The sequence below is a fragment of the Octopus bimaculoides genome, chromosome 28, assembly GCF_046866305.1.
Source record: "Octopus bimaculoides isolate indiv1 chromosome 28, ASM4686630v1, whole genome shotgun sequence".
NCBI classification, from domain to species: domain Eukaryota; kingdom Metazoa; phylum Mollusca; class Cephalopoda; order Octopoda; family Octopodidae; genus Octopus; species Octopus bimaculoides.
Window position 1 is genome coordinate 18,375,123 of NC_142955.1, and position 24,161 is coordinate 18,399,283.

Here is a 24,161-nt window from a genome sequence, read left to right on the forward strand (position 1 = left end):
GGAAAGAAAGGAAGGAAAGAGGGGATAGAATGAAAGAAAGAGAGAAAGAGGGGATAGAATGAAAGAAATAAAGAAAGAAGGAAAGAAGGAAAGAGGGATAGAATGAATGAAAAAAAGAAAGAAAGAAAAGAAAGAAACAAAGAAAGAAAGAGAGGAAGAATGAAAGAAAGAAAGAAAGAAGGGATAGAATGAAAGAAAGAAAGAAAGAAAGGAAGAAAGAAAGAAAGAATGAAAGAAAGGGAGGAAGGAAGAAAGAAGGGATAGAAAAAAGAAAGAAAGAGAGAGAGAGACAAAGAAAGAAAAAGAGAAAGAAAAAGAGAAAGAAAGAGAGACAAAGAAAGAAAGAAAGAGGGGACAAAATGAAAGAAAGAAAGAAAGAGGGGACAGAGAAGACAAAGACAAAACATTTTAAAAAAAGAAAGAAAGAGAAATGTGAAAGAGTGAAAGAGTGAATATATAAAAAGAAAGAGTGGGGGAGAGTAAGAGGGAGTGAAAGAGAGAAGGTTATGACGTTTACGACACCCTCTTCTACAGACTGTGAAAGGCCAGGGAGGAGATGATTGACAGCTTCCTTGACTCCGCCTCCCCCTATATATTGCAGTGTATTTGGCGCAAGTCGTGATTTCTTCGCTCACAGGTGTTTGTGTTGGACGTGCCGTGTACGGTGTCTTGTGAATTATCTCGCTAGTCTAAGCAAGATTCTAACTGAACTGGAGATTAACCATACCATTTTACCATATTCTCTGTTAATATTTCCTGATTCTGTGCCTTCAATTTTAAACTGGAATTCGTACATCTCACACACATAGATATTCGTACCACGCACTTACATTATTATTTTCCCGGCAAACACGGGCAAGAAGATAATTAATTTATTAATTTCTTTATACGAATAATTTAATATTTTTTTAAAAAAATTACCCTACAATTACCTACCTCTGCTGTGTACCCGTATTCTTCTCGTATTTAGCCCTTTTATCTGTGAGAACCCCAACACAAAATTATCTCCACACAATTATCTTATACTCGCACACATTTACGTATTTAAACCATGGAATTGATCAAAGACTTGTTCGAACTGTCTCCCTGTAAAATAAACAATACAGACGATTACATGTACTACTATGATCCGATCAGCATCTTATCGCAAGATCCCATCATTTGGTCGGAAGAAAACCTGCCAAAATTTATGTGGAAGCCGGCCGAATGGCCAGAAATCGACATCCCCGACTGGGGAAATAAAAGGATTATGTCTGAAGACACAGTGCCGGATGATAACTTTCCTTCTAAATGCCCTGAACTGTTGAGCCAGGACGAATTATGGTCCCCTCGTGCGAGCCCTTTCTCGTCGCCCAAATCGTCAGGTTCGCCTTCGATGTCCCCATCGAGGTTTAGCCATGACGAAGAGTCGATGAACTTGGCTTCGTTCATGGTCGAATCCAGTTATGGTCACGTCGAGGTCATGGATACAGAAATACAAGCTGTTGATGTTGATGATGATGATGGCGAAGTGAATGTGTGTTCAAGTCCCGCCGTGTCCCGGATTGTAGTGGAGGATCATCCCTATCATCAAACTGAAAAGAAACAAAGCAGCGGCGGAGCCGGCGGTGCTGCCGGCCGTCGTCGGCAACAAGAAACCGCCTCCGTCTCCAAAAAGGCCGTTCGTAACCGAAAACACAAGGGCAAACCGGGTCGGCCCCGAAAGACTGCGAATGTGAAAAGCAAAAAGGTTAACGAAAAGGAAAAATTAATATCACCGAAAACGATTAAAAAGAGAAAAGGTTAGCTTTTACATGAATTACTTGCATTACACGTTTCACTACAAATAACCGGCGTAACTCCACTTTAGTGCCTCAGTGATTGGCATTCCTCGTAACTTTTTGAAAAATGTATATTTGTGAAAGATTTTGCAGAGATACCGCTGTCGAGAATGTAGGTAACGATTATGTTGGTTGAATATGGGGAGGGAAATATTTCTCCAAAAGGGGGTTTAAACCGGTGTTGTCTTCATATTTGGCTTCTTTACCACTGATTTCTTCGTTTAACTTGTTTTCTATTTCGTTAGTTACCATAATGTATTGCTTCCGAAACGATATCTCTGCAAAATTTCATTAGAAGAAACATGCATTTATGAAGAAACCATCGTGGAGCACTAATTTGTAGGTATGCCTACATGTCTCTTAAACATACGTATTTTTCTTTGGTAATGGTTTAAATTTCTGAAGTAAGCTTTAAAAATTATTTGTAAACTTGTAATTTATTGAGTCAAAGTTTAAGACTTCGTTACCTTCTCATTTATATATATATATATATGCGCATACAATTACACAATATTTTACCGGCGTTTCAGCAAACCATCTGGCAAAAATGCTGCAGAATGTACAAGCTTTTTGTTGCCCGGCTTTAATTAAAACACTTAATTTATTACAACTTCTTATTTCTTCTAATTAGAGTAACAGCTGCTAATTAACGCTAGTTTCCGTAATTAGCTGCCTTTATTTTTACTCCACCTTTTCTTGTCTACAAATGATTTTTCCTCGAAAAACGTTTTGGGTTTATTGCTTTTCTAAAGGGTTATTATATATCTGGGTCTCGTATTTCCTAACGTGGTCTGGTCTTCCTTATTTAGACTGATATACGTTTATAAGGGTGTGTTGCTTGCTAGTATTTCTAACAGACCGGGCGACTACACTTTTTTTTTTTTGCCGTTAATTCGGGTCAAGATTCAAATTTATTCTTTCACTCCGGTACCATAGTGTGTGTGTGTGTGTATGTCTGTATATGTATCTGTTTAAGTAGACATGCTTATTTATATAGCTGTCGCCGGCCAATCCTTTAAGTTCCCATACATATCTATGTAACATGTGTGCGGGAAGGGGGTAGACTCCCCCGGATTCAAACATATTCTGGACTGGTCGTTATACATTCAGCCCTAGGTCTCCTCTTTCTCTATCTCGCTTTCCTTTTGAACTTTGACCGCTAATTGGGGTACTTGGTCATGATAAAATTCTTGTTACCGGTTTAAAAATTTTTTTTCTCTTCGTCTCTCTCTCTGTTCGTGCTAATTGCGGCGAGTGAGAAGGCCGATGACGTCATATGGCGCTAAATCTGTCTTCTTGCCCGCCAACACCCAGTTATTAGCACTGCTACCATTCACCACTAATGGTAGTAGTAATAGTAGTAGTAGCAGTGGTAATACTACTAGTATCTGCTGAATGTGGTGGTGGTAGTAGTTGTATCATTACTGCTACTACCCTTTTTTCCCCCCACTGCAACATTCCTTTTGTCGCCAACACCGACGTCCCCCTCTTCTATGATGTGGGGGGGGTGATTTTGTGATATGGGTTTTTTGGCTTTTTTTAATGCTGTGTCGGTACCAGGATTTTTTTATATTTCATACCATTATCATATATCTCCGCCGTCTCTACCACCACTTACAACGTTGAAGTGAATGATAGTTGTGATGTTAGGGGAGGGTGGTGGTGGCACTTGTGTGTCCCGGTTTCCTTGTAAAAGAAAGAAAGAGGGGAGAAAAAAAAGCCAACTTAATAGACAAGACCGGAAGAAATGGTGTTTTTGTGGCGGGAAATAAAGGTTTCTGTGTGCGTTGGCGGTGGGAAAGAGGGAGGGAGAGAGGAGACGGTGAAAGGCAAGGCTTGTCTTAACTGAGCTGGGACGAAACGCACACATACCGAGATATGTATATATATATATATATACATACACGCACACACAATGTACGGATGTATACACTAAGGCGGCGGCTGGAAAATCGTTGCTTCGCCGGATAAAAATGCTTCACAGCATTTCTTCCGGCTGTTTTACATTCTAAGTTCTAACAACGTCGGGGTCGACTTTGCCATTTCGTCCTTTTCTGGCCCCACCTTTCCATCAAAAATTACTGGTAAATAGGAAACGTACAGATACATGTGAATAAATATATATATATACACACACACACTAGCTTAGGCGGCTTTACATTTATGAATGCGTGTGTGTGTATAAGTATATACATGAATGTATGCACACAAAGCTGTCCAAATATGCTCCCATACACCGGAATCTGTGTATATGTATATATTATATATACACATACATGCACATATGTCCATATATATAGTGTCTGTTTGCCCCTCGCCATTGCTCGACAACTGGTCTTGGTTTGTTCCACATACATAAACCGATAAAATAAATGTGCCAGGTTTTAAAAAAAAAGCTACTAGCGTCGATTTGTTCCATCAAAGTTCTTTAAAGGTGATGCTCCAACGTGTCCGCTGTCCACTAACTAAAACAAGTGGAAGACTTGTATAGCCTCTCGAAACCTCTCTCTCTCACACACACACACACACACACGTCTAATCCGGTGCATTCAAACATGTAAGCCGGTCATTCAGCCTAACATACACACGTACCACATCCGGCTACATGCCAGCTCAACATATGACGCAGCCGGTTTTATATACTGGCATGTACCACAGCTGGTTATATATGAATAAAGATTATATGTATATATATACACAAAAAGATTATATGTATATATACACACACACACAGCATTCAGCTTCGTATCCACGCATATACACACAGCCGGCTAAATATCCAGCTAGCGACGTATTCACACGTACACATACATACACACAGCGATCAACGTATACATACATGCATACACACAGCTAGCAACGTATACACAGCTAGCAACGTATTTCACACACAGCTAGCAACGTATTTCACACATACAAACTAGCAACGTATTCACACAGCCGGCCAAATATCCATACACACACACACAGCTGCATCTACATATCCGCAGCCGGCTACGTATCCACACACACGCTGCCGGCTAAATACCCATACACACACATCATAAGCAGCCAGTTATATATATACATACACTGCAGTCGGCTATGCACAGCCGGTTACTTATTCACATGTCTATGCGACCGGTCTTATTGTTTTAAACATTAATAGCTGTAGTAGTAGTAGTAATAGTGGTCACTCAACTCAATTGCGCAGTATTCGGTAGCTCACGTAGACCACCTCATATTAGTCGTTTTGTAGTGGTGTGTGTATATAATGAAATTCTTAATAGCCGTCTGTACGTGTTGGCTGTGTCCCTCCATCACCACACACGCCTTCTTTTTGCTTTAAAATCACTTTGTCCCAGTTTGTTCGCCCATGTTTGGGGCAGATCGATAAGAAATCGATGCTTGCCTTATATAATGTATGACTATTAATTGGTAGAACTGTAAATGGCATAGCTACGGTTTCGTGTCCTATCACCCGTTATCTTTCCCTCGACATTTCGTGGGAAAATCCGAATTTTCTTTTAACTGAATTGTGCACTACGGCCAAGCTACAGCATTGCCTTGGGCTGTGTCTCAGTTAAATGAATTGCTGCTCGTATTAATTTCATTATTTAAAACGAACCACCTTAACCTAATCACCTCAAACGTAAATCTGCAGAGTTTCATTTAACCATAGGTAAATGCGTTTTCCTGAATGATATAAGGAAAGTCGTAGTGGGGTACCAATCGGGTATACGGACAATTTAATGTGTATGTGTGTATGATATTGTACTTTGTGATGATGGCAGGTCCCATGTAAAAAAGTTAAAGGAATTTTATATCTACGAAGCTTTCTCTATTCGAACAGTATTAATAAAAGTTGGAACGAGTTCCATTAGAAGCCGGTTCCTGTATCTCTGTTTCTCCTATCTTCCTGTCTCCCTATCTTTCTTTGTGGGTGATATATATGTTTGTATGTATGTATATGTTGGCAAGGGCGTGAGAAGTTTTCTGCCCAGCCACATGGTTCCGGGTTCAGTCCCACTGCATGGCAACTTCACCAAGTTTGCCTACTAAGCTCTGGGCCAACCAAAAACTGAGTTGATTTGGTAGACGGAAACCGAAAGAAGCTCATCGTATGTGTCTATATTCCACCACCACTTGACGTGTGGTGTTGGTATGTTGACGTCCCCGTAGTGTCGCAGTCCTGCAAAAGTGACTGCTAGAATGATTTAAGTACTTGGGCAAATTCTCTTGGCGTACTGTTCTTCAAAGTGGCGTTCCAGTTTGGCCGCAGTCGGACTGACACGAACAGAAGATACAAGTGACTGTTCTTGAATGAGAAAATGTAACCCTCCTCCATCGCCCCAATCCACCGGGATTTTTTTTAATGAAATAACGGAAAATGATGTCGTGATTATCAACATTTTTAATCTCTTCTTCTCCGCCTCCGACCGGAAAACAAAACTTACTTGCTTGCACGTTTTCTTTTTTGTGTTTCCGATGGTGTTTGGGGGACTTGTAGTGACAGGTTTTCCCAAATTCCTATCGTTTATGAAGTTTCTACGTGCAATGTCCTTTACATTAATCTGCAATAACGTTTTTGTTTTACCTCCTCTTCTATTGCAGCTCGTCAAACTGGGATTTTACGCCGAGCAACGAAAGTTACTCAAGCTCTCCTTGTCGAGGTGTCCACCACCTCAAATGCGCCACTAACACCGCCAATAACACCACCATCTCCACAATCTTCGTTATCATCATCGTCGTCATTTTCATTGATATCTTCATCGCCATCACCTTCATCCGACAACAGCAGCATTGTGTCGGTGGCTGCGACCACGACCATGGGTGGTTCGGGTACGAAGCATTCTCGGTTCTCAGACGAGAGACTTCTCAGTGAAAAGACTAAGAGGCGCAAGTGTATGTCTCATAGCGAAAAGGCTGTCCACAATGAGTTGGAGAGGCGGCGTCGGGCTCAGATGAGCGAGCTTTTAAGCGAGCTTCGAGTTGTTGTCGATGCTGTGAAGGATGACCCGAAGGCATCTCAGAAAAGGATAGTGGACGAGGCTCTTCTGTGTATAGAACGAGCTCTTCGGGAGGAGAAGCAGATGAAAGCTCGAATGGAATTGGTGAAGAAGGACAACGAATTCCTGAAGGCTAAGTTACGGGAATTGTCATCGGAATGGCACGACTTGCATGGAAGTAAGTAGAACCTATTTTAAGGGGTGTTTTTTTTATGTGAGGAAAATGTTTGGGGAACTGCAGTTGTGGTACGATTGCCTGGTTGAGTCAGGGTGGACACTGGAGTATATGTTGGATGCTTGTGCCTAAGTAGAAATAGGGGTTTGTCTTGTCATTACTTGGTCAGCTGGTGAAGTCATGGGGCTCTCTCCTATATTTAAGCAATTTCATAAATATGACCCTATTTTTTGCCCTCATTACCTCGAAGCTTGCTTTTTTTTTTTTGCTTCCTACGTCACTAAGTACGTTGGCTGTTTATTTAATGCATGCTTGTGATCCTTATAGTCAGGGAAAGACTCTTAAGAGGTTTTGCTAAAATAATGCAGATTCTCTTCACGAATTTTAAAGGCGTCTTGACTCTTGCACCTTTTTTTCTGGCTACCTTTAATCATTCTTTTGTTTTGATGAAAGGCTACAATCCGAAACGTTGAGTCTTGGCCTTCCCTGCCGTTAAACACTTGCAAATATTTGTCTCATTTGTTTTGTCTTGCAAGTTACTTGGCAACCTCACTGGTGCCGGTGCCAATGCAAAGAGCATCCGGTACATTTCAAAGTCGATGGCATTGAGGGGGAGGGGGATATCAAGCCATAATAAAATAATCGTGTCAAAGCAGATATATCGGGGCTTGATGCGGTTCGCACTGGTTCGTTGGATCCTGTTAAAACCGTCCAATCCATCCATGCCAGCACGGAAGACTGATATTATGTGGAGTAGACCACGTATAGAACCTGGGCAATGGGTCAGGTGAATAGACATGATTATTATAATCAAAATCAGGCAGTGTATACTTGTTTTTCCCTAGGTTGGACTGTTCGCGAGGTTTTGGGCTCAGTTCGGGGACAAAGGTACAGTAGACGGCAATCAACTGTGGATATTGTGTGCTTGGCGACGTGAGTAGGTAAAGATAAGTGTGTGTGTATGTATATATATGTATTCACATACATGCATGCTGTTTTGCAACTGCGTAATTATGGTATGTCAATCGCACACACAGCGTGCTCATGTGTCTAGTATATTTTCTGTAGTTAGCTAAATGTCACTGTACATACACAATCTATTAACTGTGTGTATATACGTGCGAGTTGCTTACTACGCAATTTGTGTTTATGTACGCCATTAGTGACTGCGTACTTGTGTATGAAGCGTAGATGGGGGGGTATGCTAATAGTGCCTAGGTACATATATGGGTATACACTTATCTTATAGTGTTGGGGTGGGTGTTATTTAATACGGGTGTAAATGTGTGTACATAATTGTCTTTTCTTTATCGTCAAAACGTTTAAAACTTAGTGGGCGTATTGGTTTTGGTCACTCAACCAGCTAGAAATAACAGCCAGATATCCCCTCATCGCATGGTTATTTGTCTTGGAAAGGGACTTGCTTATTCATGGGTACCCCCTAAAAGGTACTCGCTTGCACGCATTTGTGTGTATGTATATACATGCGTACATGTATATATATATGTGTATACAAGTGTGTTTTATTATATGAATGGTTAAATTTGCAAGTCGTACAAAGATGAATCCTTGTTATTCTGTATCAGAACGGTTTGGTGTAGACGCACTTGGGACTTGGCTGTTATTTCTTCCATTTGAAGCAACCACATAAGGGTTTCGTGTTTGTGGGCGTGTATCGTTTTAACACTACTACGCATTTAATGTGTGTGTGTGTGTGTGTGTGTGTATATATATATATATATATACACGTGCACTTTAGCGTGCCCTATTTCTACAATTCCGTGTGTAGTACATTGTCCTCCAGTGTGTGAGTACGTGTGTACTGGTAGTGATTAAAATTGCGTGGATGCGAGTGCGCGCGTGTTCGGTTCTACCAATCAGTGTAGGAAAAGTGCGTTATCTTTTGTCTGGATGTGTGTGTGACAATGTAGAGGCCTCTATATATGGGGGGGGGGCTTGTGCGTGTTTAAGTGTGTGAACGTGTTGCGCTATATAATGTGTATTAGTTTATATCTTAAGATGTGTGTGTGTACGTACATGTGTATGTATATATTGTATAGTTATGTAAATTTATTTGTGTAGATATAGATTTCTCTGTGTCTCTCTATCTCCCGCCTCTTCTAGGTAGCTCCTGTGGCGGGAAATTATCAGCCAATCACAGTTCAGCATTTTCTCTTTGTTGTCGCCGACATTCTTAGTCTCTCTCTCTCTCTCTCTTTCGCCGTTTCTTTCTCGTTAATGTCTCCCCCTCTAGTCTTTCCCTTTATCTCACTTACCCCGTCTCTGAATAACTTATCTTATCTCTCTCTGTCTTAATCTCTCTTTTTCACTCTGTATCTTTGTTTACCCCTCACGTCTCTCTTATCTCTTTGTTCCCCCCCTCATCTTCTCTCCCTCTCGCTTCTTTGTTCCTTTCTTCCTCCTCGTCTCTTCTAACTCTTTGCTTGGTCTCGTTGTCTTGTCTCCTCGAATTTTCTCTAATTTCTTGTTTCCCGTCTTCCATGGCCTGAAGTCTCTTCTCACTCCCTCTCTCATGATCTATTGGCTCTTCTTCTCTCCGTCTCTTCCACCCTCTCTCTCTCATGATCTATTGGCTCTTCTTCTCTCCGTCTCTTCCACCCTCTCTCTCCCTACATTGTCTCTCCTCTCCTACACGTCTCACTGCTTCTCCTTCTTCGTCTCTTTACCATTCATACCTTTCTCTCACTCGCTTTCCTACACTCTCTTTCTCTCCGTCTCTCTTTCCCCCTCTCATCTTCTGACCTTTCTCGTAGTTTCACTTTATATTCTTCGCTTCTCTCTTACCCCTTTCTCCTCTCTTTCATATCTCTATCTCTCACTCAGCCTCCCCCTTCTTGTTCTCTACACTCTTTCTCTCTGTCCTTATCTCTCCTATATATCTTCGCCTTTTCTTTCATTTCCTCTTGGTGGCCTTCCCATTCTAGTCTGTCTTCCCCACCCTCAGATTACATACCTCTACGTCCTACTAACCGACCTCGCTATACATATGGTGTACAAAAGACACCTACATACAGGCAGTTTTATATATATGAGTATGTATGCATGTAATTCTGTGTGTGTGTGTATCGACATCTTCGCGTACAAGCACGCATACACACATATATGGGCGTGCAAGAGAGTAATGTGTGTGTGTGTGTGTTAATGTCAAATGTTGGTAACGTCACGACGTACGTGTACAAGCTGCATACGTATATAAAAGTATTTATATATATATATATATATATATATATATATATATATATATGAATGGCGTGTGTGGTCTATATATATGTCAGACGTTACACCATAACTGCTGTCTATACGTGTGAGATATTTAGTGATTGGCATATGTTTTATAGCGTCCGTGTATATATATATATATATACATACATGCTTTATCTTGTTTTATATATATATATATATATACACACACACTAAGTATATAGAATATTAGATTTCATCTGTGTGTGTGTATAATCTTGTTTTGTCTTGTGTGTTTGCGAGTCTCTCTAACTTGTGTGTGTGTGTGTGTGTGTGATGGTGCAATTGTATGCTAGGTTTACGGTATCTTCTAGTATATCTTATAAATTGGTGTGGTATGACTCATGGCCTCTCTGTGTGCGTGCGGCTTCTTCATTCTTTGCGTTCGTGTGGCCTGTACTTACAAGTAGCATGTGTGAACGTACGACTCTCTCGCATCTGTTGCTTGCCAACAAATATCGTTTTTCAACTCTGACCCCTGCTGTCTTAGCCTTTGACCTGACCAGTCTTTTTCCCCTTTATCCTTTAACCATCACTTCTTATCGGCCTCTGTGCTATCCCTCTTTTGTCACTCTCTTCCTTTCTCTCTATTCTCATTGTTTTATTTCCGTTGTAGTGTGAATGGGACGGTCGGCGTTGTGTATAGCCCCGGCTGGGTTCAACACTACTAAACTGGTGACCCCTTTGCTTCCTGCATGAAGTGTAAGGGTTGTTTAGAACAATAGACGGATGCTGGGTGAATGGGGGGAGGCGAGGACGGCAGGAGGGATAAAAAAACTTGGCCTTGTTTGTTGCTTGGCTCCACCATTTAAGTTCCGTTTCTGTTGACTTGTCGCTCCCCCTATTCAATCTATCATCCTTGATTCCACCTCACCCTCAGCGTCACAGACTGACTGAGGAGCACAATACTCCAGTCGTGGCTATCCCACCTCAATTTTTTTTCATTTATAGTGTATAGGTTCTGGCTTCTTCCTTCGTAGACGGACCCCCCCCCCCATCAATTGGCGTTCCAATTACGACTAATTTCAGTCCCCAGATCTGACCTGCATTCCAGCAATGTCTTTTGTTTAATAACCCTAGTTCGGTCTGATCCAGCAACCCCTATAAGAATAGATAGATATTCCAGCTATTCTTTCATTGTCACAGTGTACCTAGGACTGCATTTTTGTGTGTCCCGTCCTTGTTGGTTTACTCTGCTCTGTCCTAGTCCTGCAGTTTTCACATTGGACATTCCAAAACTTATTTGTTGTTTGTAAACTAGGATGCTCTAGCATGCCTCGTTTCAGTGACTGACCACTAGGATATTCAGGAGTCTGACTGACGTCTATGTTTATGGGGTATTTGGCGGCAATTTCTGAGTAGTCATTTGGCTGTGTTGGGTGGGTTTGGGTTGGGTCTTCTTGTTGGGCTATCGGTTTGTTTATGTCCTTGTGTAACTCGAGGACTTTCGCTGAAGTGACTGACAGAAATGGTTAATGCATTTCGTAGAAATACAACCCCTAGTCCCCCAATTACTGCAATTACTTTGTCTTAAAACCTTTCTCGGTGGTGCCCCAGGTTCTGTGGTGAACGAGTTTGCTCTGCAACCACTTTCATTTGGACAGATGCTGTCAGGAATTGAACTCTTGACCTTAGCTGAATACCTGGGTTACCAAAAGATTTAATAAGAGAGGCAGAGACTGTAAGAAGCCTGTGTCTGTTTTGGTCATGTATCGATGGCAGTTGTAAATGTGTGATTGTCATAAAAGCTTTTTTTTTTTATTTCCAATATTCTGTGAGGATTGGGAACAGGGAGGGCATCTAGACACAAAACTTTTGGCCTAGTGGAAAGGTGGACATTAAATTGAGGGTGATGCATGGCTGTTGCTTTGTCTGTACGTGTTCGTCTTTTCCCCCATGCCGGTGGTTTCCCAGGGTGTGCCAGCTCTGGTGTATGTAGGCTGCTGTGTTTTGACATGCTTTCCTTTTTGTGGTTGCATGGCCATTCTTAATTGCAGCCACTTTGGAGTGTCCCTGGGTGCCTTTCCTTTTTCAATGTGATACCTGTTCTAGTAGGGTTACTTCACTGGGTGTCTTGCAAAAATGACCAAGGGCCCACTTAACAGTGGGAGTGGCTATATGAGAGGTGGTATGTGGCAGGGATAGGAACGAGTAGGCTGGCCATCGGGGAGGTGGTGCGGAGGTATGTCTTAGTGGGATGTAAGCCTCAAGTGACACAAGGGTGTGCACTCGTGGCAGTGTGAATGACCAAGTCTAAGAGTCTGAAAGGAGTGGCTGGTATTGGATATGCAATGGACCTTAAAGCTGGTCTGCTACGGTTAAGGAGGCGGCATGTCTGGTCACTTCAGCTGTGCCAGATAATTATCCTGTCATTGTTTTTAATAACAGATTAGATGGCGGTGTTGTACTCTCTGAACTGTGTGGAGAGAGTTAATGGGGTTCTTACAGCTGGACATCTTGTCTGAGATGCTGACAATTTTGTCAGCTAATGATTCTGCCGGCTTACCATAATGATAATCCTAAGTCTGGGTATAAAAGATGAGCTACAGCGATATTCTGCTCAAATACCACAGAATTGCTTGCAAGTTGTTTGACCACAACCAGTTGAGGATAGCCCTGTGTTGAGAGTAATTCTTTGGGGTTTGGATAATTCACCTTTGGAAACGTGGGTGTATCGTTCGACATCTTTAAACAACCCTTATTCAGGGACATTTTGAGAGGGATGGGGTACTTGGCCTGAAGAAAATTCTAACTGGGCCCCACATGCAAGGTCATGTGCTGTTTATTTTGATATAGAGAGGCTTAATGGTGATAAAGGCTAGTTTGAGGTGTGGGGGGGGGGGGTCTTAAAAACTTAGGCCCTGGAAATTTGTTTAATTACTGTTGATGATTAGTGTTATAATTTTCCTATCATAATTGTCTCTTGTTGGTGACTAATTTTTTTTCTTTTTCTTTGTAATTGCAGATTCCAAAGTTGTGATTTACCGAGACACAGATGAGGATGAAGAATGTTCTGTGGTGGAGATCATGTGATGGGGGCGGAAGAGGACTTCAAATACAATGTCTTGGAAGTACCCCAGGACTAGGATGGCTGCTTCCGGCACTGCTGGTCATTGCTCCCCTTCCTCGAGCCAGAGGGAGGGGGGTGGATATGACCCGGAAATGGAATCTAGCATCCCCCCCACCCCAGTGCTGTTGTTTGCTCAGGATTTTTCCTTGTGGTTTCCATCACCAACAGTCCCTGGGGGTGGGGGCATTTATGCACACAGCCGCCTCTACAAGCTACATATATTTATATATGTAGTATATATATATATCATATATACACACACCCTGTAACATAAACTAAACACTAGTTTGTAAATATAATATATATATTTATATATGCAATAATGCACACACATGCACACCCAATGTTCTGTTTAGGCGGTGGTGGTCATTAGCATGGTGATGACGGCGCCGAGTTTTGGCAGGGAATTTTGCTGGAAGCTTTTTTTTTTTGTCTTCCTCCAATTCTGCTTCTGGTGGTTTTTGAAGGGCTGTCCGGGTCCAGTCTAGCCACTGTGGTTCGGCCTAGAGCTCTCAGGCCTGCCCCTCTGTCCTTCCACGGTGAGGTGGTTAACCGTTGGTCCTTTCCCTTTGTGGTCGGACGGAGCAGGGGCGATGTTTGCTGCAACAGTGTTGTGTAGCAGGACTTCAGGCGAGGTGAGCGCGGATAAAACAGTCAGGGCAGTTGTCGGATAACTGTGTGTTCTACAGCCGCGGGGACAGATGCGGTCTCGGTCGGGCAACGGAACTGATGAGATTTCACATAGGCAATGTGATGTTGTGGTGTTGATGCTGTTAGTAATACTACTAATTATTTGTTGACAAAAATAAAACTTATTTATTTCCTAACTCAACAACGTTTTCGTGTGGTTTTTTTGTTCTTTGCTTTTGTGTCTGCTTGTCCCCCACCCATCACAGCTGGTGTCGGTATGTTTACATTCGCATAACTTAGCAGTTCTGAAGAAGAGATTGATAGAATAGGCACCAGGCTTTAAAAGGTAAGTACTGGGGTTGGTTCTTTCAAGGCAGTGGGCACCCTGAAACCAGTAAAAGGAGGGTTGGTGACAGGAGGGGACATCCAACTGCAAAAGAGCCTGCTTTGCTGAAATGCTGTCTGTCCTCTGGAAGCATGGAAAGATGTGGCACCCATTGAGCGGGAACAGAAGCCTTTGTTATATCAAGTTCATTGTGCAGAATATTCTCAACTCTCTCACCGGATATCCTGATAGCATTGGCTGTTTCATTTATAGTTGATGTTAGTGGTGGCAGTTAAAGGATATGCAGACTTTGAGGTCATCTCCAGGACCCTGTTACCTTTCTAAATTCAGCTGCTCTCTTTTGCACTGTTCATAAGGCTGCAGCATTATCCCTATTGTAGTAATCATGTCATTGGGGGACAAACAAACCCCTTTTCTGAGGTGGGTATTTTTTAAGAGAAATTGTCACTGGTTTGGGAATCTTTGAGGAATCAAAAGTCAGTTCACCTGGAAAGAAAGTAGTTTTAATGAGGAATTGTGTAGATAAGATCCAGGCTACGTGTCTTCCAAGGTAATCGGAACCTCAGAAGTGGTAAATATCCAAGAGAAGTGTATAGCACAGGCTATTCTTCTGGTGAAGGATATCTTAATTAGATGGAAGCTTGCATTTGTTGTAAGGAGGTACATGGAAGATTCAATCAGAATGTGCAGAGTAGAAGAGGAGACTTCAAATGTAGAGCTATGGATTAAAAGAACAGAATTATAAGGGGGAGAGAGGAATTTTAAGCAAGGTCATGTGACCTGTAATATTCAAGGTGGTGAGCTGACCGAAATGCTTACGGGTATTTCGTCTGTCTTTACGTTCTGAGTTCGAATTGTGCCAAGGTTGACTTTGCCTTTCATCCTTTTGGGGTCGATAAATTACATACCAGTTGCGTGCTGAGGTCGATCTGGCTCCCTTTTTAGAAATTTCATGCCTTATCCTTAGAGTAGAAAAGAATATTCAATGGGGCTGTTTTGATCATTAATTATAGTTAGGGGGCTGAATAGCAATTTCTGTATGTATGTACATACAGGGTTGGCCAAAAGTTACCTGACAGTGAATCGAAACCATTTAATTCCAGGATTTGTTTCTATTTAACGAATGAATTTAATAATAGCATCTGTTGTTGGAACTCGGTCGCTTACGACGTCGAGGGGTCCCAGTTGATCCGATCAACGGAACAGCCTGCTCGTGAAATTAACGTGCAAGTGGCTGAGCACTCCACAGCCACGTGTACAAAACAAACTATTAGGTCGATTCCGTTAGATTAAAAACAGTTCTTCAAGGCTGTGTGCCCCGGCATGGCCGCAGTCTTAATAACTGCAGCAAGTGTGTGTGTGTTGGCACTCCGTCGCTTACGACGTCAAGGGTTCCAGTTGATCCGATAAACGGAACAGCTTGCTCGTGAAATTAACGTGCAAGTGGCTGAGCACTCCACAGACACGTGTACCTTTAACGTAGTTCTCGGGGATATTCAGCGTGACACAGTGTGACAAGGCTGACCCTTTGAATTACAGGCACAACAGAAACAGGAAGAAAAAGTGAGAGAAAGTTGTGGTGGAAGAGTACAGCAGGGTTCGCCACCATCCCCTGCCGGAGCCTCGTGGGGCTTTTAGGTGTTTTCGCTCAATAAACACTCACAACGCCCAGTCTGGGAATCGAAACCGCGAGTCCAAAGCCCTAACCACTGGGCCATTGTGCCTCCACGCAGCAAGTGTATAATGGTTATGAAAGAATGAAGCTTACGACCATCCCATGATGACAGTGGCGGCGGAGAGACGACCTACCCGTGGTGGCGGTGGACATGAAGGTAGGTTGTGCCGTTGATGGCGGCGGAGGTGGTGTCTCGTTTTTTTTTTTTTTTTTCCTTTATCGCTGTGATTGGTTTGTGCTTGTTGGGTGGTTTATCTCGTAAGTGGGTGATGTCGAAGTGGGGCGGAAAAGCGGTGGATGGTGTGGTAGGGTCAGATAAAGATGGGTATTTGGTACAAGTAGAGTGGAGGTGACGCCGACGCCGGTGGGGGATGGCTGGGGAAAGAAGAAGAGAAGAACAGAGATAAATACATCAAAGAGGACTGCTGTCACGTGGGGTGTGTGGTTGGAGGGGATGACGAGTGATTTAAGTGTGTTTGCGTGGAGAGGAAGACAGAGAGATAGATCGATAGGGAGATAAGTAGAGAGATAGATAGATGAATGTGTTGATGGATGAAGATAAAGAGAGTAGGGGAAATAAATAGTGAAACGGGGAGAAATAGATGTGTGCATGATTGTATAAATATATATATAGAGAGAGAGATAAATATATATATACACGCATATATATATATATATGGAGAGAGAGAGATTGAAAGTAGGACATAGGTAGAGGGCAAGACAAACAGATAGATGGAGAAAGATAAAGAAATAGACAGACAGAATGATAAACAGCGCTTGGTAGAAAGTAATACATATGTGTTTGTGTGTGTGTATATATATATATATATATATATATATATAGTAGGACCCCGAAGGACGAGTGCCCCATTGTACGAGACGAGACTCGTGCAAATTTTTGTCTTGAAGTACGACCGGAAATCTGTCGTACGAGCACACAAATCGTCCCACCTTTAAGGTAATTCAGTTAATAAAACCAGTTTACATATTTCTTTTGCATTCTCTTGTTTTATAATTGTCATTTTACTTATAACTACACCCTTTCTGTTTTAAAACCCATAAAAGATTGCTTTTGAGTGGTTTTTTGTGGGGGCTGGAACGGATTCAATTTATATTTTAGTTAATTTCAATGGGGAAAATTGATTTGTAAAACGAGTAAATCATAAGACGAGCTCAGTCATGGAACAAATTAAAATTGTATGTATGTATGTATGTATGTATATATAAATGTTACTCTCTCATGCAGCGCCAAGTTTCGTCATTGAATAGGTCATGGTTTCAAAGCGACGAAAATATTTTGACACAAACGTAAATAAGTGAAGCTAACGGTTTTTTGTGTGTTCTTGAGTGGCTTACAAACATCTTCAACACTCCATTTATATATATATATATATATATATATATATATATATATATATATATATTGGTAACGATTACATAGTTTACTATGAAAAATTATATATATATATAGGGCTTTCCTATAAGTAGGTTATCTCCCTTGGCTAGGCGGCGCTCCATGTAGACAATTAAACTTTCGCAGACTATCCACGCTATTGTTATTGTTTCGATGATTCAGCTATCGAAGTACTTACTGTGCCTAAGTTAAAGAAATATTTAAGATTATATGGACAGTATGTTACTGGAAGAAAGGCGGACTTGACTGAAAGGTATACAAATTTTGTCGATGAAGAATGTCAACAAAGTAAATTCATCGGACGATACTTCAGACAGGAATAGGCAGAAGCTTATATCTGCTCTCGGTGAAGTATTGCCTGATATAATTTTAATCTTCGGATTTTTTTAATATGCTAGACCACTGGTTCTAATTGATTAATATTAATTTCTACCCTTATTAATACATATATATATAAAGAAACATATCATAGCTAGGCTTACTCGAAATTCCCACATTCATTCAGAACATTAACAACAATTTCAATGTATTTATTATTTGAATGCAAAATTCTTTATTAAAAATACCTGTACATCAACACAACAATTATTAGATTAAACATTCGTGTTTAGCCCAACGTACACCACTCGAATTTGTTTCCCCTTTTGAATTTTAACATGTTCTAATCTGTTAATGAGGAGATAAATCAAAGAGACATTTCACTCATCTACTAACTGCGTATATGATCATGCAGTTACTGATATTTTAAATACTTTGTTTGGAAAAACGGATGGCAAGGGGTGATCTTTCGAGGGTCCATTAAAATTGACGAAATGCTGGGAACACATTTGGCTATTTGCAGTGTAAACAAAGTCTTTCCTCACAAGTCTCGATCTCTGAAGCCAAATACGACGAATAGCTACGTTTGCAGGATATCTATGTAGTGAAATAACTTTGCCGAACTGGTCAGTACAGTATGTGAGTCGTCTGCGGAAGTTAAAGCAAGTCACTGAGCATGCGTACGTGTCATACGGGAGGGTTCCAATCAGGGGTGGATAACAACCTTATAGGAGCCCCCTATAGCCTTGAGCTGACCAAAGCCTTGTGAGTGGATTTGGTAGGCAGAAATTGAAAGAAGCTTGTTGTATATATGTGTGCGTGTATGTGTGTATTTTTGCATCTGTTTGTCCCCACCAGCACCACCTCTATTTGACAACCGGTGCTGGTTTGTTTACATCTCTGTAACTTAGCAGTTTGACAAAAGAGATCCAATAGATTAAATACCAGGCCTAGAAAATAAAAATGTACCGGCGTCGATTCGTATGACTTCATGGTGGTGCCCCAGCATGGCCGCAGTCTGATTGACTAAAATAAGCAAAGAAAAAGTGATAGAACAAGTACCAGACGACATCATGAAATAAAACATAAGTAGGGGGCGGGGTCGATTTATTCAACTAAGACCCTCCAAGGCGTTGCCCCAGCATGGCCATAGTCCAATGACTGTAAAACAAACGAAGAGATAAAAGATAAACGGCCGATCTTTCTCGAACCAACTCGTAGCCACTCGCTGACGCACAGACAGACTGAGGAGGTTCAAGGGTTTCGTCTGTTTTACTCATGAAACAACATGTCCTGCGATATTTTATCTCTGGAGTGCCCGGCTGAAGTAGCTTCGTTACGTCTGTAATTATCGTTATTACCTTCATCATCATCACCATCACCATCATTGTCATCGTTAAGCCTTTGGTTTTCAGATTCGTTTGTCATTTGTTGCTAATTTATTCACGTTATCTTGAATTAATCCTGGATTATCTCATGGCTTTGAGATTTCAATGATGGGATGGTTTATGTTTTAGGCTGACATTGTAGGATAGGTGTGAGAGGACAGATCTAGCTGGTCAGAACATAAGGTTGAATATTTGATGTGGATATGACTGGTTAAAGCCTTTAAGAATTAAGATTATTCCGTCAAATCTAATACTTCTTTATTCCCATTCTTTTCAGTTAATCCTGGATTATCTCATAGCTTTGGGATTTCCATAATGTGATTGTTTATTTTTAGAATGACATTGTAGGGTAGGTGTGAGTGCCCATATCTGGTCAGTATGAACATAAAGCAGGTAGAATATTTGGGGCTGATATAGCCTGATACATGCTAAAGGCGTTAAAGAGAGTAGGGAGTTTGCTGAGGGGAGATTTGGCTGTTACATTGTGTAAGGTCAAGTGACTACATAGAAGCTCCCTCATTGGTTCACGTGGTCCCTATCTTAACCCTTTAGCATTCAGATTCCTCTGTCTAAAGTAACGCTTATTTATTCATATCGTTTTGAATTAATCCTGCATTAGATAGATAGATAGATAGACAGATAGACAGATAGATAGATGGATAGATAGACAGATAGATAGACAGATAGATAGATAGATAGATGGATAGATAGACAGATAGATAGACAGATAGATAGATAGATAGACAGATAGATAGGTAGATCAATAGATAGACACATAAATAGATAGGTACATTGATAGAAAGATAGATAGATAAGATACTCTCTTTACTCTCTTTTACTTGTTTCAGTCATTTGACTGCGGCCATGCTGGAGCACCGCCTTTAGTCGAGCAAATCGACCCCGGGACTTATTCTTTGAAAGCCTAGTACTTATTCTATCGGTCTCTTTTTGCTGAACCGCTGAGTGACGGGGACATAAACACACCAGCATCGGTTGTCAAGCAATGCTAGGGGGATAAACACAAACACAAACATACACACACACATATATATACATATATACGACGGGCTTCTTTCAATTTCCATCTACCAAATCTACTCACAAGGCTTTGGTTGGCCCGAGGCTATAGTTGAAGACACTTGGCCAAGATACCACGCAGTGGGACTGAACCCGGAACCATGTGGTTGGTAAGCAAGCTACTTACCACACAGCCACTCGTTACATATATATTTTAATCAACTTGACAGTTACATAACTTTTCAGTTGATTTGATACACACACATGTGCGCTCAAACACACACACACACACACACACACACACATGCACGTCTCAAAGTGGTTCCACACTGATGTTTGTTTGTTTTTTTCTAGTAAATTCCACCGCCTTCCCAGAGTACCATAGCCATTGTCATTTAAACGCTTCCCAGCAAACAAACGAATATATAAATTAAAGACGACTGCGATGATCGGACTTAATTGAATGTCCTGACGGCTGACCAGAGTGACCTTCCGGTACGTTCCCTCCCACTCTACCTTCCCCCTCTCCGCCACCACCACCACCACCTTCAATGTCCACTTCTTTTTGGACCAGACTGGACTAGACTGTACTCAACACCTGTACTGTCCTGGTCGTTATTTCACCCCAACCCCCAACCCTAACCCCCACCCCTGTATCTAATTATACATATGTGGCTGTGTGGTAAGAAGCTTGCTTCCCAACCACATGGTTCTGGGTTCAGTCCCACTGCATGGCACCTCAGACGAGTGTCTTCTACTATGGCCTCGGGCCTACTAAAGCCTTGTGAGTGGATCTGGTAGACAGAAATTGAAAGAAGCCCATCATATATATATATATATATATACCTTATATTTTTCTAATATATGTACACATATATATATATATATATATATTCTTTTATTCTTTTACTTGTTTTCAGGGCATTTGACTGTGGTCATACTGGGGCACCACCTTTAGTTGAAGAAATCAACTTTGGTCAGCCCAAGGCTATAGTAGGTGTCATAGTGGGACTGAACCCGGAACCATGTGGTTGGTACTTGCCATTTAATCTGTATATATACAAATTAGCAGTAATCTGTATATATACTTTACTGCTATCTCTGTGTGCTGATGGTGTCCCTAAATAATTTCTCTGAGTCATTAGGTTAAATGTACCTGTTCTCACCTGCAACTTTACTTAATTAAATGGTTCAACTTTAGCAACACCATCCACCATCACCTACACCCTTCCACTACCACCATTACTATCACCACCACCATCACCACCATCAATGCCAAGCCAGTAAAGAAGACTTCATCTGCTAGAAATAGCAGCCAAATCACCTTCATATTTTGTACCCTATGCACTATATATATATATTCTTTTACTTGTTTCAGTCTGGAGCACCACCTTTAGTCGAGCAAATCGACCCTGGGTCTTATTCTTTGTAAGCCTAGTACTTATTCTATCCGACACTTTTGCCGAACTGCTAAGTTACAGAGGTGTAAACGCACCAGCATTGGTTGTCAAGCAATGTTGGGGGGGGGGGGACAACCAAAGACACACAAACATATACACACACATATACATACATATATGCACACACACACATACATACATACACACATACATACATATGTATATATATATATATATATATCTATATATATATAAAGAAGCTTGTCTATATATATATATATATATATATATATATATATATACATACGACAAGCTTCTTTTAGTTTCTGTCTACCAAATCCACTCACAAGGCTTTGGTCAGCCTGAGGCTATAGTAGAAGACACTTGCCCAAGGTGCCACCCAGTGGGACTGAACCGAAAACCATGTGGTTGGGAAGCAAGCTACTTACCACACAGCCACTCCTGTGCTACATATATATATATATATATATATATATTTTAAAAAATAACGTCGACCACTAACGTGGACAATTAATGCGCTAGAAATAGATCACATCTTGTGTCTATTAAGACCTAAATTGTTCTCAACATGAAATATAGCAGCATACCAAAAACGTGAGCGGGCAAGACATTTAAAATCACCTAAAAAAGTATTATTAAACAGGAACCAGTTTCGGATTTAACAAATTCTTACCATTTGTCTATTCCTCATCAGCCTGATTTGTAATGTAACCGCAATCATCAGAATCGTATACAGAGTTGCCCACCGCAATGGGTGCGCATACATATGGTTCTGCTAATTACAGCTTAATGGTAATATTTTACCTATTACCCATGTTCTCATACTGAATATATACGATGCAGTAAATATTTTCTGCGGATATATTCCTGGAATTAGCGCGCCAAAACGAAGACTTTTGAATTTTACCATTAAGCTGTAATTAGCAGAACCATATGCACACGCACCCATGGCGGTGGGCAACTCTGTATACGATTCTGATGATTACGGTTCATTACAAATCAGGCTGATGAGGAATAGACAAATGGTAAGAATTTGTTACATCCGAAACTGGTTCCTGTTTAATAATGCCTTTTTAGGTGATTTTAAATGTCTTGCCCGCTCACGTTTTTGGTATGCTGCTATATTTCAGGTTGAGAACTTTTTAGGTCTTAATAGACACAAGATGTGATCTATTTCTAGCGCATTAATTGTCCACGTTAGTGGTCGACGTTATTTTTTAAAATGTACCTTAATCCCCTGAGATTGCAGATAATATTTCTGAATCTCTTTGATTCTTTAGATGTGCTGACCTCCTGATAATTAATCGATATTAATTAATATATGACTAATTACCAGATTTTATAATCATATATATATATATATATATATGTGTATGGAATTCCATACAGTGTTTTTCTACCAAGTTCACTCACAAGGCTTTGATCAGCCTAAGGCTATCATGGAAGACATTTGCCTAAAGTGCTATGCAGTGGGACTGAGCCCATAACCATGTGGTTGTCGAGTGAGCTACTTAATGACACATCCTTGGCTCCATGTTGAATATAATGTTATGTTCAATACAAAATGACAGGATAAATGGTGGGAGAGTCATGGTCGGAATGTCTTTGATTAGAGGTCTGATGGTTCAGGGTTAACTTCAGATTAGATAACCACAACTGCAAGAAAACAATGGTTTTTGCCCAGTGTTAAACAACAGCTCAACCACAGAACGATTAGTTGTACAAGTAAGGAAGGGTATTTGCCATTGTCTCCATAACATATTTCATCCTTTGTCTTCCACATGTTCCTTTCACAACCAGTGATCAGCATTTCTTTACATCAAGCATCAGATTCACTCGTCCGTCTGCAAACTCTCCAAGCTTTCCTATCATTTATAAACTCTCTTGCTGCTCTCACTCCAACGCCTTGAACCACCAAAGCTTTCTTCACTCCATCCATCCATCCACACAAACTGAGGTCTGCATCTGGTTCTGCTGCCTACCACTTCAGCCTTCATCACCCTCCTTACCATTCACTCCTCATCCATCCTCTCCATGCAGGCCAAACCACCTCAACATTCAGCTGTCCATTCTGGTAGTTAGTTTCTTTCTCATTCCCGCTCGCCTTCACACCTTCTCATTCCTCATCCCGTCCATCCATGCCACACCAACCATAGCCCTCAAACATCTCATCTCAAACACATCTAGTCGCCCCCTTTCCACCCTTGCTCAAAGGGGTAAGGAACCAGCATGATGCAGTGGGGGTAAACCAGCATATGCTGTCGGGGCCCTGGCATTCTATGCCTTGACCTGAGAATAGAAGGGGGGCTCGGGGGGACTCAGGGGGGCTCGCCTCTTTAAGCTGGGAAATGAATGGAATGCCTGGTGTGTGTCTTGTTGTGGTTACCCACTCCTAAAAAAAATGAGAAATAAGCCTGGGCATATATATATCCTCGTCATCATCATCATCGTCGTTTAACGTCCGCTTTCCATGCTAGCATGGGTTGGACGATTTGACTGAGGACTGGTGAAACCAGATGGCTACACCAGGCTCCAATCTGATTTGGCAGAGTTTTTACAGCTGGATGCCCTTATATATATATATATATATATATATATATATAATAATAATAATAATAGCAATAATAATAATATTAGG

The 24,161-nt window shown here is 41.2% G+C and overlaps 1 protein-coding gene and 1 long non-coding RNA gene across 2 annotated transcripts in view; both read left to right on the forward strand.

Moving 5' to 3' along the window:
• The first annotated feature begins 618 nt into the window (after positions 1–618).
• LOC106881876 (uncharacterized) lies at positions 619–14,146 on the forward strand. Its single transcript, XM_014932394.3, has 3 exons — positions 619–1,781; positions 6,414–6,986; positions 13,210–14,146. Exons 1-3 carry the CDS (start codon positions 1,052–1,054, stop codon positions 13,275–13,277), a joined length of 1,371 nt encoding a protein of 456 aa, XP_014787880.1. The 5' UTR covers positions 619–1,051; the 3' UTR covers positions 13,278–14,146.
• Positions 14,147–17,481: 3,335 nt separating this feature from the next.
• LOC149130717 (uncharacterized) overlaps positions 17,482–24,161 on the forward strand; it is a 121,664-nt gene continuing 114,984 nt past the window's right edge. Inside the window, exon 1 of the long non-coding RNA XR_016238875.1 lies at positions 17,482–17,632. This is a non-coding gene — a long non-coding RNA (uncharacterized LOC149130717). The remainder of the gene's footprint in view (positions 17,633–24,161) is intronic.

What these genes read in the sequence shown, in the direction of transcription:
- LOC106881876 (XM_014932394.3), top strand. Translation starts at nt 1,052, where the DNA reads ATGGAATTGATCAAAGACTTGTTCGAACTGTCTCCCTGTAAAATAAAC. An exon ending in AACGATTAAAAAGAGAAAAG is followed by an intron (nt 1,782 to 6,413) that starts GTTAGCTTTTAC and finishes CTTCTATTGCAG; the next exon opens with CTCGTCAAACTGGGATTTTA. An exon ending in ATGGCACGACTTGCATGGAA is followed by an intron (nt 6,987 to 13,209) that starts GTAAGTAGAACC and finishes TTGTAATTGCAG; the next exon opens with ATTCCAAAGTTGTGATTTAC.